Here is a 15848-nt window from a genome sequence, read left to right as displayed (position 1 = left end):
CATCCAAGGTTGAAAAATGACTTACGGTTGCGGAGTTTATGTGTCATAAGGTCTGTGACGGACGAAACGACGGACGACAGACGGACGACATTTGAATCCCAAAAGTCTCGCCTTCACCTCTGGTAGGCGAGTCAAAAAGGGCATATCAATCTCGAAAACTTAAACATGCGATTTGTTGCCCCCCCAAAAAAAAAATAGCTACTGCAAATTAGTCAAAATAGGACATATTTCGCTAAAAAGATCTCCATCTTTAGTATTTGCCAGTGGCAGTTATCATTAGCAATGGCAGTTATCATCATACACTGTGTATTTGTGATTGTATTATGAGCAGGAGTATGAGGAAAGGGTGTTTTAATAAGAGCAAGACGATAATGAAAAATGTTTCAATTGGATCATTAGGCCTATAGTCATGATAGTTGAAATACTTTCTTCATTTACTTCTTTCTCCCTTCTTTACCTCCTCCTCTACTTGCAAATCACACTATGCCCCCCCCCCTCATGTGACGCCCCCACTCTATATAATCAGAACATATTTACATTGACCTTGAACATCCATGTCACGTAATTATGAGGGTGGACGTTATACGCTTTGGCCATCATTTTTACTCTCTACATATAGGCCTGTTACACGTAGGCCTATACCATGTATACAGGCGGATCAAGAGAGATGGGGCCGAACCGTCACGGCACCCCCACCCCACTGTAGCAGTGAGAAAATGTGGGTAATTGGAAAAATAAGACAAGCAAGACAAAACAAGAAAGGGACTGAAGGGGGAAGGGAGATAATACAAATTTGAATCATTCAAATCACACAAATTCAAATATTTCAGCTTGCGCTCGCATTGCCTGTAATGTATAATGAGGTACATCCTTATCATGAGGATAACATGGCGCATGAAATATTTAAGCCAATATTATTAGGCCTGTTCAACTCGCATTTCGTGCTTAACATGCTAATTGCTTAGTTATTTTGCTCCCGATTTTGCTTAATGAGATATGCACCTTCCCCTGTTCAAGATTACAAGAAAATAAAATTCCGCGTTTATTATAAAAGAAATTCATCTGACGCGGCTTCAGTCTCATTACTTTAAGTGAGATATATACTCTGAAACATCTCAGCTCGCTCTTGATTCGGAGTGTTCGTTTTCACGTAAGTAAATGAATAATTTCAGCTGGCAGTTTGCTCTTATCTCACATTTTTAAGCTATACATTTTGTTCACGATAAAGAGTGCTTAGAATGTATCGCGGTCGCTTTATTTGCGTAGAGGGATCCTGTTCGTAAAGCAGTCCTTAAAATATCTTGTTTTGAGGTGATATTATACATTTTGAAAATTCAGCTCGCGCTTCGCGCTTATCAGGGTTTATTGGGTATCCCATCTTGTTTATGAAAAAAACTTAAAAATCTTTTAATTTAGGACAACTCCCCTAATTAAATCCGATAGCTTTTGGCTTTCCCGATCGGGAATATGAATGAATTTTTTTTTCTGACCCCCTAATTGGACAATGCTGAATCCGTGAAGGTCCATGACATTATCCTTCATAAGATAGCATATCATAAAAAAGTCTAACAACGGGAAAAACATAGAAAGAGAGAGACACCCCCTCAACTAAATAAAATAAAACAAAAATAAGAGGGATGGAAATGGATATATTCTTGCTTCTGATATTCACACATTCCATATAGGCATTATCTATCTTTGTAAGCTTGCATATTCTGGGGTCGCTTACCTTGAAAAAGTTCCTAGTTGGAGCGTTAGAATCTCGGATCGCGATTCAATTGATGTGTGAACTATTATCCAATGAAATAACATTAAGATGTGTATTATGGTTGTACATCTTTTGAAATGGAAGATAATTTTCCCTTTCCATTCGGCGAAAGTGCTTCGTGTTGCGCGAGCAGAATTAATAATCGCGTTAAAATTTAATAAGAAATCCCAGGCGTGGATTAATTTGGCTGTGGAATGGATGAATCCGAGCTCTGGAAAACTCCTTTGTGTGTCAGTAATTTCTGAGCAATGCGAATGAAGATCCACTGATCCGTCACAGAGTGTCATGGCAACTCAGTATGATTGACGGGCGCAAGGGGAGAAAGCCTTCTACACTCGTAATCTTTGGGAGAGCGTTTATTCGTGCGAACGGTACGCTCAGAGTACCCCGCCGCTAAGCTCCGGCTAAGCTGAAACTAACCTTACCGTTATATTCAATGCGAGGGAGACACCACTCATTTTTTTTTCTCTCCCCCTCTCTCTCTCACTCCTTTCTCCTCTCGTTTCCCCGATCAAGTAGGCAGCTACATGCAAGTGCTGTTCATCAGAGAGAAGCGATCCATTCATTAGTTCAGCTCGCGAGACCCCGGGTCGTGTGGATGCTTTTATTCGAACCAGCTTTATACCGAGGAGGGGAAAGTGTGACGAAGAAGGAAAAAAATCTGACCACTTTTCACGTCTAGCTTGCTACCTTGCAGGCCTGCCGATGTGATATGTAGCAGCGGTCAAAACTCCGGATTTGACAGGCCAAGGGATAACCATTAGTAGTTTTGTGACACTCCATCTCGACGAAAATCCTTGGATGTCTCTGACTTTGTTTTTATTTGTGGATCATTTTCTCTACGCATTTATTGGACTAATTTAGCGAAATATTTTCATCAAGAGTTAGCGAAGATAAATTTGCGACATGGCACAGAGGGTGTGTTTTTATGTTCACTTTCTCATTGTTAAGAATGTGTATATTTCATTTCTGACTTGTAACATTTAAAATACCGTCATCCTTCTCTTCAGCTTTTTTTGGGTTGGAGTTGCGGAGTTTCTACCACCGTCCCCATTTTTATTTTTTGGCGCTCTCCTAAATTTACTCCTCTCCCATCCTCTAAAGATCCAAACTGGTGAATTTCAAATAATGATAAATTTACCACAGAGATATCTTCAAATTTCAAATTAATTATGAATTTTCTTTTTCATTGCAGGGTTACGATGATGGTTTGCCGCACTATGGTTCTTTAGATGCTTCGTCTACCTCCATGTACGAGGCCCATGCTCCTCGGTCGGCCGTTCACTACTCACAAGCATACGCTCAACCTCACATGAACCACGCACCTTCGGTCGCACATCCACAATTTTACCCTGGACATACACCTTCAAATGTCATTACTCCATCGGTCACGCAAAGTGTCACAGATATTCACAAAAGGGACAAAGATGCAATTTACGGGTACATCATTGTTTTATCCATCTGACGTAGCGAGAAAATAGAATCTAAAGCCTTATTATTTCCCCTTCACCACTCGAGAAAGAAGGAAGAAAAAAAATCTGTGGGGATTGGTTTTCATTACTTCCTGCTAGATGCAATATCGCTACCGGAGAAGTTTCGGTTGACAATTGTTGATTTTGAATGTGGAAAACAAAGATTTATTTTATCATGTTGATACTCATGAAAACACGTGTAACTCTTGCTTTACCCCAAACAGTTATAAACATACCTTATACCGCATTGCCTTTGTCTAGAAAATACAGTTATATTGAAATTAGCACCGTCCTGCCCCACCGGAAAACTTCATAAAACGGGCCACAGGTTGCGTTGTCCAGAGCGCATCGTGAAATGGATTTTTTTTCGGAATGAGTTTCACAACATGCACCTCTTCCACGCGTTATCTGCCCTGAATCATTTTCAAATATTCAATTATCTTTACAAATGCATCCTTCCACCCTGAAATGAGATTGTATGGTTGGTAATAATCCTTTTAATTTCTTCGAAGAATGAGTCAAAATAGCTCACGGAATTACTCGTTATTGGTAAACCAAGTTCGAGTTTGTCATAAGATACGGCAGTTCGACGGGTAAAGAGTAAATCCCTATGGTTTGAGGGAGCTTTAGGATTTAAGTAGGCTGTGTTTCCTAATCAAAACACTGCCTTAAAATATTCCTAAACACAAATTATTTTCCACATTTTACTTTCATTTCCCCCGAATGCTAAGCCACTGAAAATCCGCTAAACGGGGCAAGAAAGTATGCTGAAGACGGTTGTTTTATTTTTGTCCACAGGCACCCGCTATTCCCACTGCTCGCACTAATATTCGAGAAGTGCGAGCTAGCGACATGTACCCCGAGAGAGCCCGGAGTGGCGGGCGGCGATGTGTGCTCGTCGGAGTCGTTCAACGAAGACATAGCCGTTTTTGCGAAACAGGTACACGAGGTGAAAAGGCAACGGGTTTTCTTTACAATTCATCTATGTTCCCTCTTGTTTGAAGCTGTGAAGTATATGTCTAGACTTTTCTATATATGTTTGCATTAGTTGATTTTGTGATGATTTAATACTGAAAGTTACTAACCGATGCTCAGTATTGCCACTTCTACCAATTTACTGGCCAATTTAACTCCACTCTTGTAACTGCCCCCCTTCTGTCTAGAACAACACCAAAACAACATGAATTTTCTTTATTCTTTGCTTTATATGATTCATTCATAATTTGCCTGTGCCGACCCAAGCTTTTGTGTAATACCTGTAAGGATTAGAAAGTCATGATTTGGAAGGGTTTATAAAGTTGTTGATGTTTTACAAAGAGAACAAAATTTATCTTTTGGGGCACAATGTTATTAAATTATCATCTGAATTATCTCTGTTTGAATAGATAACTTTTATCATAAATTGTCTATTTTTTAAATAATATGATCAGTTTTGTTAGTGTTCAGTATAATTTTGACTTCTCAATATTGGTTCAATGTGCAGTTCCTTTCTGTATTTCCAAATTGTCTCTGATGTTTCCCAAGTTAATGTAGTAACATCTTATTGAATTTTAAAAAGCATCCACATCCTATGCAGCCCCACCATGAATCCAATTGCATGATGAGGCAAAGGCCCATTTCTGTTGCATGTGCTGCTATTTATTGCGCCTGTGCCATTTCAATTCACTCGTCTGATTGACAGAATGACCGGTGATATGAGGTTTAAGCCGTTTGGTCGGCTAGAAAATGGCAGTGGCATGATATTTCTGTAATCCAGCCCATCTCTTCTGGCTTTTGTCAAATGCTTTCCAATGTCTTCAATCAAGAAGGGAATCTCAGTTACCAAGGCAATTTTGATGATACACTGAAAACAAGCTCCACTCTCCTGTATCTCTTTCAAGCATTCCCATTTTATATAGTTTAAACCTCTGTTCCATTTTCCCTATTTCATGTTATAATCTCTGGAATTTTATTTGAGCACAAGGTATTGTTGATTGGTTTCAGTTCATCCTAGATGTTGTTATTTTAGTTTAGAAGCAGTAGAGTGAAACATACTGTCCCTTGCCAGAAGCTCAATTTGCCCAGATACCGGTAAATTCCACATTTAAGTATTAAAAAAAACCCAGATATATTTACAAAGTGATTTGTTATTTAATTAGATGTTCTCTCCTTGCTGTAAAGAAGTAATTGAAATATTATTCGCACGAGTATGTAATGCCTTTTAAGAAAATGTGTTAGTGTGATTGCATTATGGTATCAAAATTTTGTAATGTCCCAAATTATGCATGCCTTAACCCTGTGAATCTATGAATTCTTGCTAGATAGAAAAATGTTTAATTACAGGGTATAGAAAATATTTTATAAAAAATTATGCTCTGATTTATTTCAAAGTATTATTGCTACAATAAGAAATATTCATCACAGTACATGATGATGATAGAATTGAGTTTAATGAATTAAAAATTGAAAATAAAAATGATTAACCACAATATAAGAGAAAAGAATCGTAGCATACATGAATAAGTTGCAGAACTTGAATAAAGACTTAAATGTATTTTGTCAAACGTGTTCTAATTGTTTGATGAATAGATGACACAACCATTTTTGGCAGTACAACCCTTGCTGCAATAAATTATTTACTAGCTGTGTGCATTTTCATCGTAATGCCTTGCATCTGTACAGAGCTTCTATGGCTACATACATAGACTAGTATCACAAACGTTTTGGTAGCATATCAACTCCAAGACACAGACTTTATACAATGCAGCCAGATTCAAACTCAAACATAATGAGCATCAAATCTTTGTTGTTTGTAATCTTTTGTGATAATCTTGTTGATATAATATTTGCCATTCCCTTTTTTGTTTGTTGATATTTGCTAGGCAAGGGCGGATAAACAGTACTTTTCCAGTAATGAGGAACTGGATAGTTTGGTGAGTAAAGTGAATCCTCTCCAGGGTATCCTAATCATAAAATAGACTTAATGGTAGTAATTAATACCTACAGGTTGTTTGAGAACATTGAACTTGATAGATTCCTCTTCAATTCACAGAAAATTCTTGCGATGTAGGCCTAATCATGAAACAATTTGATTATGAAACAAAATTAAATTCCAGGTTTCATTTTTATCTATTAGACGAAGATGAGGATTATAAGAAGGAAGTTTGGAAAAATGGAAATGACAAAAGAATATAAATGATAGAAGTTGGTGCATTATATAGGCCTACTCTTGTATTTGATGTAGTTTACATTCAGTAATTATAAAGGTTCTTTTATAAGGAGTGCTTGTGGATTCAAGCCACAGTATATATACATTTTCATTGTAAGCATAATGCTTACATGTATGTCTTTATGAATTGTATATGTTTACATGTTAGGGACAGTTCCTTTCACCCAATTCTAAAATAAACTTGTTATTTGAATAATACAAATGCTTTCTGATATTTTTCATTATTCTTTTGGTGGAAAGAGGGAAGTAAAATTGAATTGGCCCTGTATCACGGGTTATTTGTGGGTCATTTTTATCAGCTATCAAAGCTAAGTATTATAGCTGTGATTTTATTAAGTCAATCCAAGTATTCCAAATTCATTAATAAAATGACCTATGGCTCTAAATGTAATGGATTATAAGTGAATTTTCAAGACAATCCCTTAAGTTATAATTCATTTATGATTTCTCAATTGATCAATTCAAGGAATTGTTAAAGTAAAACCTTACAAATTTACCAATATAAAGCAAAATTATTTGTTTAATTCCTGGACTTATTCTTGTGTATATTTTACTCTGACCATATTTGTAATTTATCCTGATCTGTGTATAGATCACACCTGTATTGATTTGTTGAATATCGTTATGATCATTTGTGAGTTTTAAACTGGTAAAAATTGTGAAAGGAATGATTTTTTATTTGTTTTGGGTGATTATTCATGCAAATTGATTAATTTTCTAAAGTCTATTTAAATTTTACTAAAGACTGAAGATTTAATCAGGATTGACTGCTTCTTTTATCCTTCCATGTTATCATCAGATGATCCAAGCCATTCAAGTATTAAGATTTCACCTTCTGGAGCTAGAAAAGGTAAGAAAAACATATTTGTAATATAATCCATAGCAACTATACACCATGTTGAATGAACCGTAATTAACTTGTACCGTTGATTAGATTTATCCTTTTTGATGCATGTCTTGAGAATACTAAATAATATTTGTAAATATTACTTGTACTTTAATATTCTATTATTGTTCAGAATAAGTGCTTGCAATACTACAATTTTATATAACCCACAGTTATTCTGTAGGGTTTATGTGATTGAACCTTTTGTTGCATGCATTAAGTCTACTGTAGATAATTTTATTACTAAAATAAACTGATTGTTCAGGAGTTCAGATATAACAGTTCTTTTGCAATACTACAATGTTAAATGAATCCAGTTAATCTGTATGTTATGTGATTTAACCTTTTTGTTGCATGGTTTAATACCAAATATATTTGTATTACTATAATAATTTATTATTGTTTAGAAGTTCAGAAATGACAATTCTATTGTGCAGTGTGAAATGATTAGTTTGTATTGTCTATGACTTTTTGTTGCCTGGTCGAAAACTACTTAAAATTTGTAATTTTGTATTATTACAAAAATCTATTATTGAAGTACTTTTGTATCATATGAAATATTTTTGAAAAGTTTTTTATCATTAATGAATGGAAAGAAAAAAAATTCAGTAATTTCATACTGTTTTATTGTTTTAGAGAATAAATAATATCAAAACAAACAACCCAGATATTTGATCATATGTAGTCATTGGATGTTATACTCAATTATAGGCCAATGTGATCTTTGCCCTTTGATTTTTACAGAACCAAAAGACTATTAGTTTCTTATTTTTTAGATAAAAAAGAGGATCTCTTGATTGGCTTAAGTTGAAATCATTAAATTCTTTGAGATATCAACTCCCCTGCCCCTATCCATGTAGGTCCATGGTATATCATATCAAATAATAATCCATAATCATGGATGAGCCTGTCCTGTCTGCATGCTGTATTGCCGTGGATTTCAAATTCTTGTTAAATAAACCTTGTATCTTCTCTAATGAAAAATGTATATAAATTTGTACAAAATAATGCATATAACCATCTCATAATCATGGCAAATGAAGGTATAATTTAAAATAAAAAAGCATTGAAATGAAATAAACATCAGATTGAGTTTGACAGGCTTTGGAGATGGGTTTGAGTTGCTTGTGAGAAGGGAAAATTGCAAAACCACAGATCTGTGTCTATATCCCTATTTAATTGAAATGTCATGATATCTTATGCATTTCTCATTGATGGGCGCTTTCCTCCCAGAGTTTGTTTCAGTTTTTTGTTGTTGTTAAGCTCTGGTCATGGAAATATTGGAATTATTCATTTCGGCCTCCTTTTGGAGGCAAGGAAAAATTTATGGTCTTGTGAGTTGGAGTCAGGAAAATTGTAAAATGAAACCCCTCTCATCTTGGACAAAGAGAAAGTGGATGCTAGTTGGCAGTCGAGCATTGGCAGCCTATGATATTAGTTCAGATTTTCTTTTTCATTTGCCAATTTGAATAACATCAACAAGCTTTTAATTCTACCTGGGAATATAATTCCGAATAACTTTGTAGAATGACGGTTGATATCTGATTTCAATCTGCATATGTATAAATGTATGCCAAACTCATGATAATAATTTATATAGCGCAATTTCTGTTTGGATATACTCAGCTGCGCATTACAATACATAACAGATAAGCAGAAAAACAATTATTAACTTAACAGGATACGCAAAAATTTTAGAAGTAAATTTAAGTTTGCTAAATTAATTGAAGAAAAATAAGTAAAGATGATTTATTTCTACAAAATACGTAACAACAAAGTGACTTATTTATTAAAAACTCTCTTGAAAGAGGTGGGATGTAATAAATATAAATCAAAAGCTTCCTTATTTATTGGACATTTCCAAGATGTATTTGCAAGAATTTCAATTTATAGATATTTTCCATGTATTTTTTATTCATAGAATTGTTTTTTTCATTTTCAAAATGTGATTTGATATATATTTTATGAAATTTCTGTAATTACATGTAGGCCTATGTGAAATTCCGATTTTCTGTGAAAGTATTATTATCAATTAGATTTTCAGAGCTGCCAAATGGTAGAATATTTTCCTATTAAGTAGGATTTTTATTAAAGAGGATGGTGAGACTGAATATGATTTTTCCCTTTGAAATAGGATTTTTAAACTTAAGAATGATATTTTTTTGTATGTTTTTTTTCAAAATTTGAAATAAAAAAAGGATTTTAGGCTTGAAAATATGAAAAAAATAAAAGAATAGGGTTGTTTTCAATTGGGGTTGGCAGCTCTTGAAATTGGTTTAGAATTTTCTTTAAAATGCCAGAATGAAGTACATTTAACTTCTGTAATGGATTAGGGGAAACTTGCCTGTGGATGTTTGTTAAATGGCGTTTTAAGAAACTTTTTATTGTTCTGTTTTGTAAAGATGTCATGTTCATTTTCAAGAAAAAGTTATACAACATCATCTCAAGATGATCAAAAGGTCATTTTGAAGGCAATCCTGTTACTTATCATGACCTCTAGTATTCCTAAGCATTGAGTGACAAATCAAATGTACAAAATAACCCATAAAAGATGTCAACAGAGAGAAAAAATTGTGGCATAATTGTAGAAAGTGCTTCAACAGTTATCTGCCATGTACAGGTCATATACACTGAAGATTAAGATGCAAGAACCCTACCCCCATTTGATTTGTGATGTCTGTACAAGATATATGCACTCTCCACGGAGCAGTGAGAATGGATTGGCTGTGCAGTGATTTCTAAACAAAAATGTATATCTTCTGGGATTTTAACATATAATGGTTTAATAACAATCATACCAAATTCTGCCCAATTTAATTTCCATCTCCACTTGTTCCCCCTTATGGTGGATCTCCCTGATGAAATAAAAACGACAAGTACCAAGAATCACATTCTCGCCTTGATTTCATTAGATCCAGTGATATGGAAAATCCTGAAATGTCTGGTTGAATTTTACGAATCTACCTCTGTCAGTGTGCAGTCAGTTAGCCCCTAATTGAGAATACTGATAATGTCATAAAAATTGGGAAGGGAGTGAAGAAAAAGCAGGGAGGAACACCAATGCTGAGATCTTGGACTGGGGGTGTATAAACCAAGGGTGGCTACGATCCCCCATGTCTGGCTTAAGATAGTAATTAACGGAAACATGAATAGTTTCTATTTCTCCAACTCCATTCTCCGCGTTTTAAAATTGACAAGGTATACACATAGACATTGAAATTAGACATGTGTAACAAGTTTTCCAGGGAACATTATCGGAAGTCTGCAAGGGAAGAACCTATAATTTTCAGGGTTAAAAGGGATTGTAAACAAAGGAGATATATTATGCAGACCATATGCTTCGGGTCAATTTGAATAATTGTTGCTGGTTTTCAAAACTTGGGGAACATGAGAAAATTCTGAATTATATTTACGACATGTGACCTTTTCTCTCTGCCTCTCTCTTTTGTAGTAATCTAATCCATGTATTCACAATTTACAATTTTTCTGTAGGTGTATACTAATAAATCTTATTATTTTAGCAACAAAACCAAGAACTATAAAAAAAAAACTTGAGAAAGTTGTAGGTTCTATTTAATGGGGCGTTGTAAGAAACTTGTGATCAATTACAAGTCTATTTTGTGTCCCTAAATCAATCATGTCTGGCAATGGATTGCAAATTAGTGATTGATTGCTAATCTGCTCCTTGAAACAAGGAGTGTGATATGATTTGCTACAAATGAAATTTATCTATCACTTTTAAAATTGCAAAAGAATATTTGTAATTGATTGCAAATATTTTCTTGCAACACCCTCTCAGTCTTTTATTTAAAAAAAGATGTATTTTTTAAAATGAAGTTTAGATGAAAATGGGATTGGATCTAATGTTCTTTACAAGTCTTTATAAAAAGACTTGTAAAAATAAATTATATCTTTTGGTCAAATTATATTTGCCAGAAATGAGAATGGATTTAATAAAGACATAACTGAAGATTTAAAAGCCATTCGCATATTATTTAATACAGAAATTGTAAAATGTAATTTTTTGCTGAAATTATAGAAGAAATAACATCAATTAATCATTCATGAGTTTAAGGATTTAACTTCAATGATTTCCTAATAGAATTTTGTCATATATACAAGTAAGCTATCATTCTTATATCACATGCTTAACATGTTTTTATTTTTTTAATTGAATTTGGAATTATGTTAGGTAAATGGCTTAAATGCAATGCAATCACCGATTTGTCTGAGCTAAATTTTGAAGAAACTTTGTATTGTATTACTGTGCAAAAATTATCACAAAGAGTTGTGTAGAAAGATGGAGAATAAATTCACCTGAGAAAGAAAAATCATCAATATTTAGGAGTAAAAATGTAGAAGACTGTCAAAAAAGAATACATTCCATAGGATAATGCTCAAGGACATTGCAGCAACCACATATCCCCTGATATGAATGAAAAGGAGACAAACTGGCCAGAAATAATTGTGGTCGCTTTTGGTAAAATGCTAAGCGATGAGTAAGTTTTGGTGTCTAGCTGTCCGATATTGCCCAAGAATAATCCCAAATAATTGGGAGTTCTCTTCTATGGAGGGTGTTGTGCAGTATACAGTGTACCATGACTATCAATACCTGATTCCTTTGTGTGGCTTGTTGTGCCGGTAATCTTCGACATTAGGCAGATCACCTCGCATGGCTCCGGCAATCACTGCTGTTTTCAATTTCCCCAAAGCACTGCTCTTGTCTCTGTTTCTGAGTAAGCCACTATACACAGGCAAAGACGTGAGTTGTGGGGAAGAAAATCTAGAGCATGTTTATAAATATAAACAAAACTGGTTATGCATGAAAAATGAATACCCCCACCCCTCATCTCTTGTGCTGAATTGGATATATTTTATGTTCAGGTTTAATTCAATCTACCAGCGACATTCAATGTACAAAACTTGCATAATCGAGGCGAGACACTGTCATGCATTGAGATATAAATATAACACTCACCCAGGACAGTTTTCTTAAAGCATGGTGTAAGACAAATGATTTTTTTATTGTTCCTTGAAATTACTATGTTCCATTTGATTTATACTCATAGCTGTACTATTTTTTAAAAATCTCATTTATGATTACTTTTTTTTAAATTGTGATTAGTTTATTGGCTATGTTGTTATGCATTTATACCAAGCATCTCTTGCAAATAAATGCTTTATTTGATTTTCTATTTTCTATTTATAGAAAAAAAACCCAAAAATTATATATCATATTATATAAACTTATATATTTGAGAACAACATTTTTGTTTCATTTTCTTTCCTTCAAAATTCACACAGAAATATTAATAATGTTAAGATTTTCACATCCAATAACTGACATTTGATGCCAAGTTTAAACTTTTAAAGATTAAAAAAAAAAAAAAATTCAATCAATTTATTTTTTATATAAGGGACACATGTTGATATCCTTGAATTGATATTTAGATTTGTTTGAAATATCTATTATTTCACCATTGCTTACCTTCAAATCCAAAGTGCTATGTCAGTTTTTATTTAAAACATATATTCATTTTTTGGCACAATTTCTTTTTATTTGTTATGCAAGTCAAGTAATGCCTATAGATGAAAATTACACTTTCTTACTTGATGGCTGAAATTTTCCCTAAAAATGGATAACTTTCAAATGTTAATCAGAGTAATTTTGAATGATTTATATTAAATGGATAGTCCTATTTGTTTGTTAAATTCCTTATGGGGTGTTGCAAGAAGCATATGATCAATTATAAATTTGTTTTGAATCTCCAATCAATCACAATATTACTTGTAATTAATTGCTGATCTTTTTGCAACAAGAAGTGTAAACTAATTGCCAAAGCTAACATTAGTATATCAATATCAAGTGTACAGAAATTTTCAATTGATTGCTAAGGCAATATTTTTCATGCAACCCTATATACATGCTATTGATAGAGTTCATCTTGAATGAAGAAGACAAAAGAGTTTTACTTATGATAAGCAATTTAAAGTGTATTTCAACAGTAGACCTTTGAACATGATAGAAGTTTGACCAAAATCAACGCTGCATGCACATGTTAGCATTTGCATCAGACTGTCTTATCTGGCAGTGTACACTACATGTGTTGTGGACATAGTAGAATATACAGGGGGTGCAGAAACGCAGGCCTATGGTGTACAATATCATGGCCATATGCCCACCTCTGTAAATCACTTTCGATTGCGAGATGCTGCTGCTCTGAGCCAGTCAATGTACTAGTCCTGCTAGAGTTCTACTTGGTCACATACCTCCCCTCACCCACACAGTATATTTACAGGCCTGCTAGCAAGCCAACTAGCTCTGTAATGCATAACCTATTGAAGTTATGCTGTATCAAGCCTATGCAATTCAATTTGGGGGGGGGGGGGGGGGGTTGGAGTAGCTGTTGCTTGCTTCCCTGTCTGTTGTGATTATAAAGTCAACATAGGCCATAGCAATTACAAACTAGTGTGCTTCTTCCCTTTGCATCTTGGTAATTTCAACAAGAGAAATTGCTTTGATATGGTTTATCCGCTGTAATGATGTCTACAATAATTATGTTTGAGAAATATCATTATATTGGCAAAAAATGGCAAACAATGTGAAGAATCAATGATCATTGTCGTAGTTCTTTGCTCATTTTGTTAACTTGTGTCTTACTTTGTAGTTATGTTTGTCTAATCCTTTTTTTTATGCAGAACATCCAACATTTTGAAAATTGTTGACAGGATAAACATACTCATTCCCATAGGCCTATATAATAACTTCTTTGCCACCCAAACAGTTTGTTGTTTTTATCTATGTGTGTTTGCACTAATTTTGAATCTGGGGCAGTAAAATTCTAAAGTGTTTTGCTCTTCACAATCATTGATATTGATTGATGATGGGGAAGCCTCGTCTAGTATAATGTTACAGACTATATGCCATGCATGCGCTCAGTATATAGCTCCATGCCAACATGGGTGAAGGCTTGTTTTACAACATCATGCTTTTGGATGCATGCATTACCCTGGTTTGGTAGTTACATTTTCTTCTCTTATAGGTGAGGGCGTGGGGGTGGGGGACTATATCGAGAAAGTACCCCAATTATTGAAGGAAGAGGGAAGATAAACAAATTATAAATTCCGTAATAGGTTAACTTCCAGGGGTACAATTAAACATTGGAGCTTAGGCAAGGGTACATTAGCAGATCTGGGCAGACATGTTATGAGAAATTAGTATTAATTTCATTTATTAGTAAAAAAAAATTATGAGTACATTATGATTTGATTTTGAAAATCAATAAGATATTTATAAAAAGTAGAGTGCATGATGTGGACTTATGCTGGCTTTGTCACTAATCCACCCCTTCGATCGTAACTGGGAAGGGGACATTGAAGATGAGATTGGGGTGTCTAAACTCATGTTAGATTAAAAAATGGCATAATTTATATTTGTGTCATTACAAGGAAACTAAATCCTTTAAGTAGAACATGAGTGTAAACAATATTTTCATGGGAAATATTGTCTAAGCTTCCTGCTTGTAGCTGCCTCAACACCTATAACATCCGATATTTGATGAGAGATTGCCAAAATTATGTAGAAGCTCATTAGCCAACATGGATCATGATATCACCATATCAAAACAACATTAGGTGGTTTTAGACCGCCTCGAAGTTTGTCAGTTCCTGGTATTCTCTGATCAGGAAATTTACTCTGATCAGAAAATACCAGGTATTTTAGTAATGTGAAAGCAAACTACGCGTAATTTCCCCGAAAGAAAATACCCACTAAATAGTAGGTACTTGGCGAAATTACGAGAACTCTCGCGGGGATTTTTCCAAGGTCGCAGGTATTTTGGCAATGTGAGTGGCTGCTGGGCTAGTGATTTTGAATCTCGTGCCTTGCCTGCTTATCAGACCATACTGCGCATGCTCGTAACTTCAGGAACATATCCCAAAGAGTATGTTTCGGGGCAGTGTGAATGCAGGAATAATTAATGGGTATTTTTTAGCCTAAAAAAGTTCTAATTTAACGGGGATTCTTATGATGGAAGCGGTTTGAAACCACCTATTGATGACAAAACACATAACCCAATGCTATACATGTAGGTCCTTAATGATGTGGTAAACTGTTGATTTCTTTTTCCTTGAGAAATATTCTGTATAGTAGTTATGAAAATGAGGCTTCCAATTACTTTTTTTGTTATTTTGATATTGGTATATTAATATTAGATGCATTTTGTTTTACAACTCATCTGCTTGTGTGAACTCCATTTGTTGTGGAAAGATAATTGCCTCACTTTTTTGTGATTTTGATCTGATTTAGTTTTGTTTGCTATTTATTACATTAAATCAATGCCTGGAAATAAAGTAGAATATATCTTAGATCCACAAGGCAAAGCTTTAATTGGATAATTGCAAATCATGCAAGCAAGGATATATGTAATCATTAAAAATAACCTAATTTTAAATGAAGTTGCAATTGAAAAGTATGGTTTTATGTCATTCTTGAAGAAACTGTATATTGTCGAT

The 15848-nt window shown here is 34.3% G+C and overlaps 1 protein-coding gene across 2 annotated transcripts in view; it reads left to right on the top strand.

The window, feature by feature from the left end:
* Window positions 1-1941: 1941 nt before the first annotated feature.
* Window positions 1942-15848, top strand: part of LOC121418132 (homeobox protein Meis1-like) — a 30725-nt gene continuing 16818 nt past the window's right edge. Inside the window, exons 1-5 of one of the 2 annotated variants that reach the window (XM_041611836.1) lie at window positions 1942-2686; window positions 2964-3208; window positions 4039-4180; window positions 6102-6152; window positions 7248-7298. In XM_041611836.1, coding sequence (XP_041467770.1) covers window positions 2675-2686; window positions 2964-3208; window positions 4039-4180; window positions 6102-6152; window positions 7248-7298 — 501 coding nt within the window. In that variant the 5' untranslated portion in view covers window positions 1942-2674. Of the gene's footprint in view, window positions 2687-2963; window positions 3209-4038; window positions 4190-6101; window positions 6153-7247; window positions 7299-15848 lie in introns of both variants that reach the window. The other variant, XM_041611835.1, reaches the window with a different exon arrangement.

This window comes from Lytechinus variegatus, chromosome 7, assembly GCF_018143015.1.
Source record: "Lytechinus variegatus isolate NC3 chromosome 7, Lvar_3.0, whole genome shotgun sequence".
Classification (NCBI taxonomy): Eukaryota; Metazoa; Echinodermata; class Echinoidea; order Temnopleuroida; family Toxopneustidae; genus Lytechinus; species Lytechinus variegatus.
This window is presented reverse-complemented; position numbering and strand designations above follow the sequence as displayed.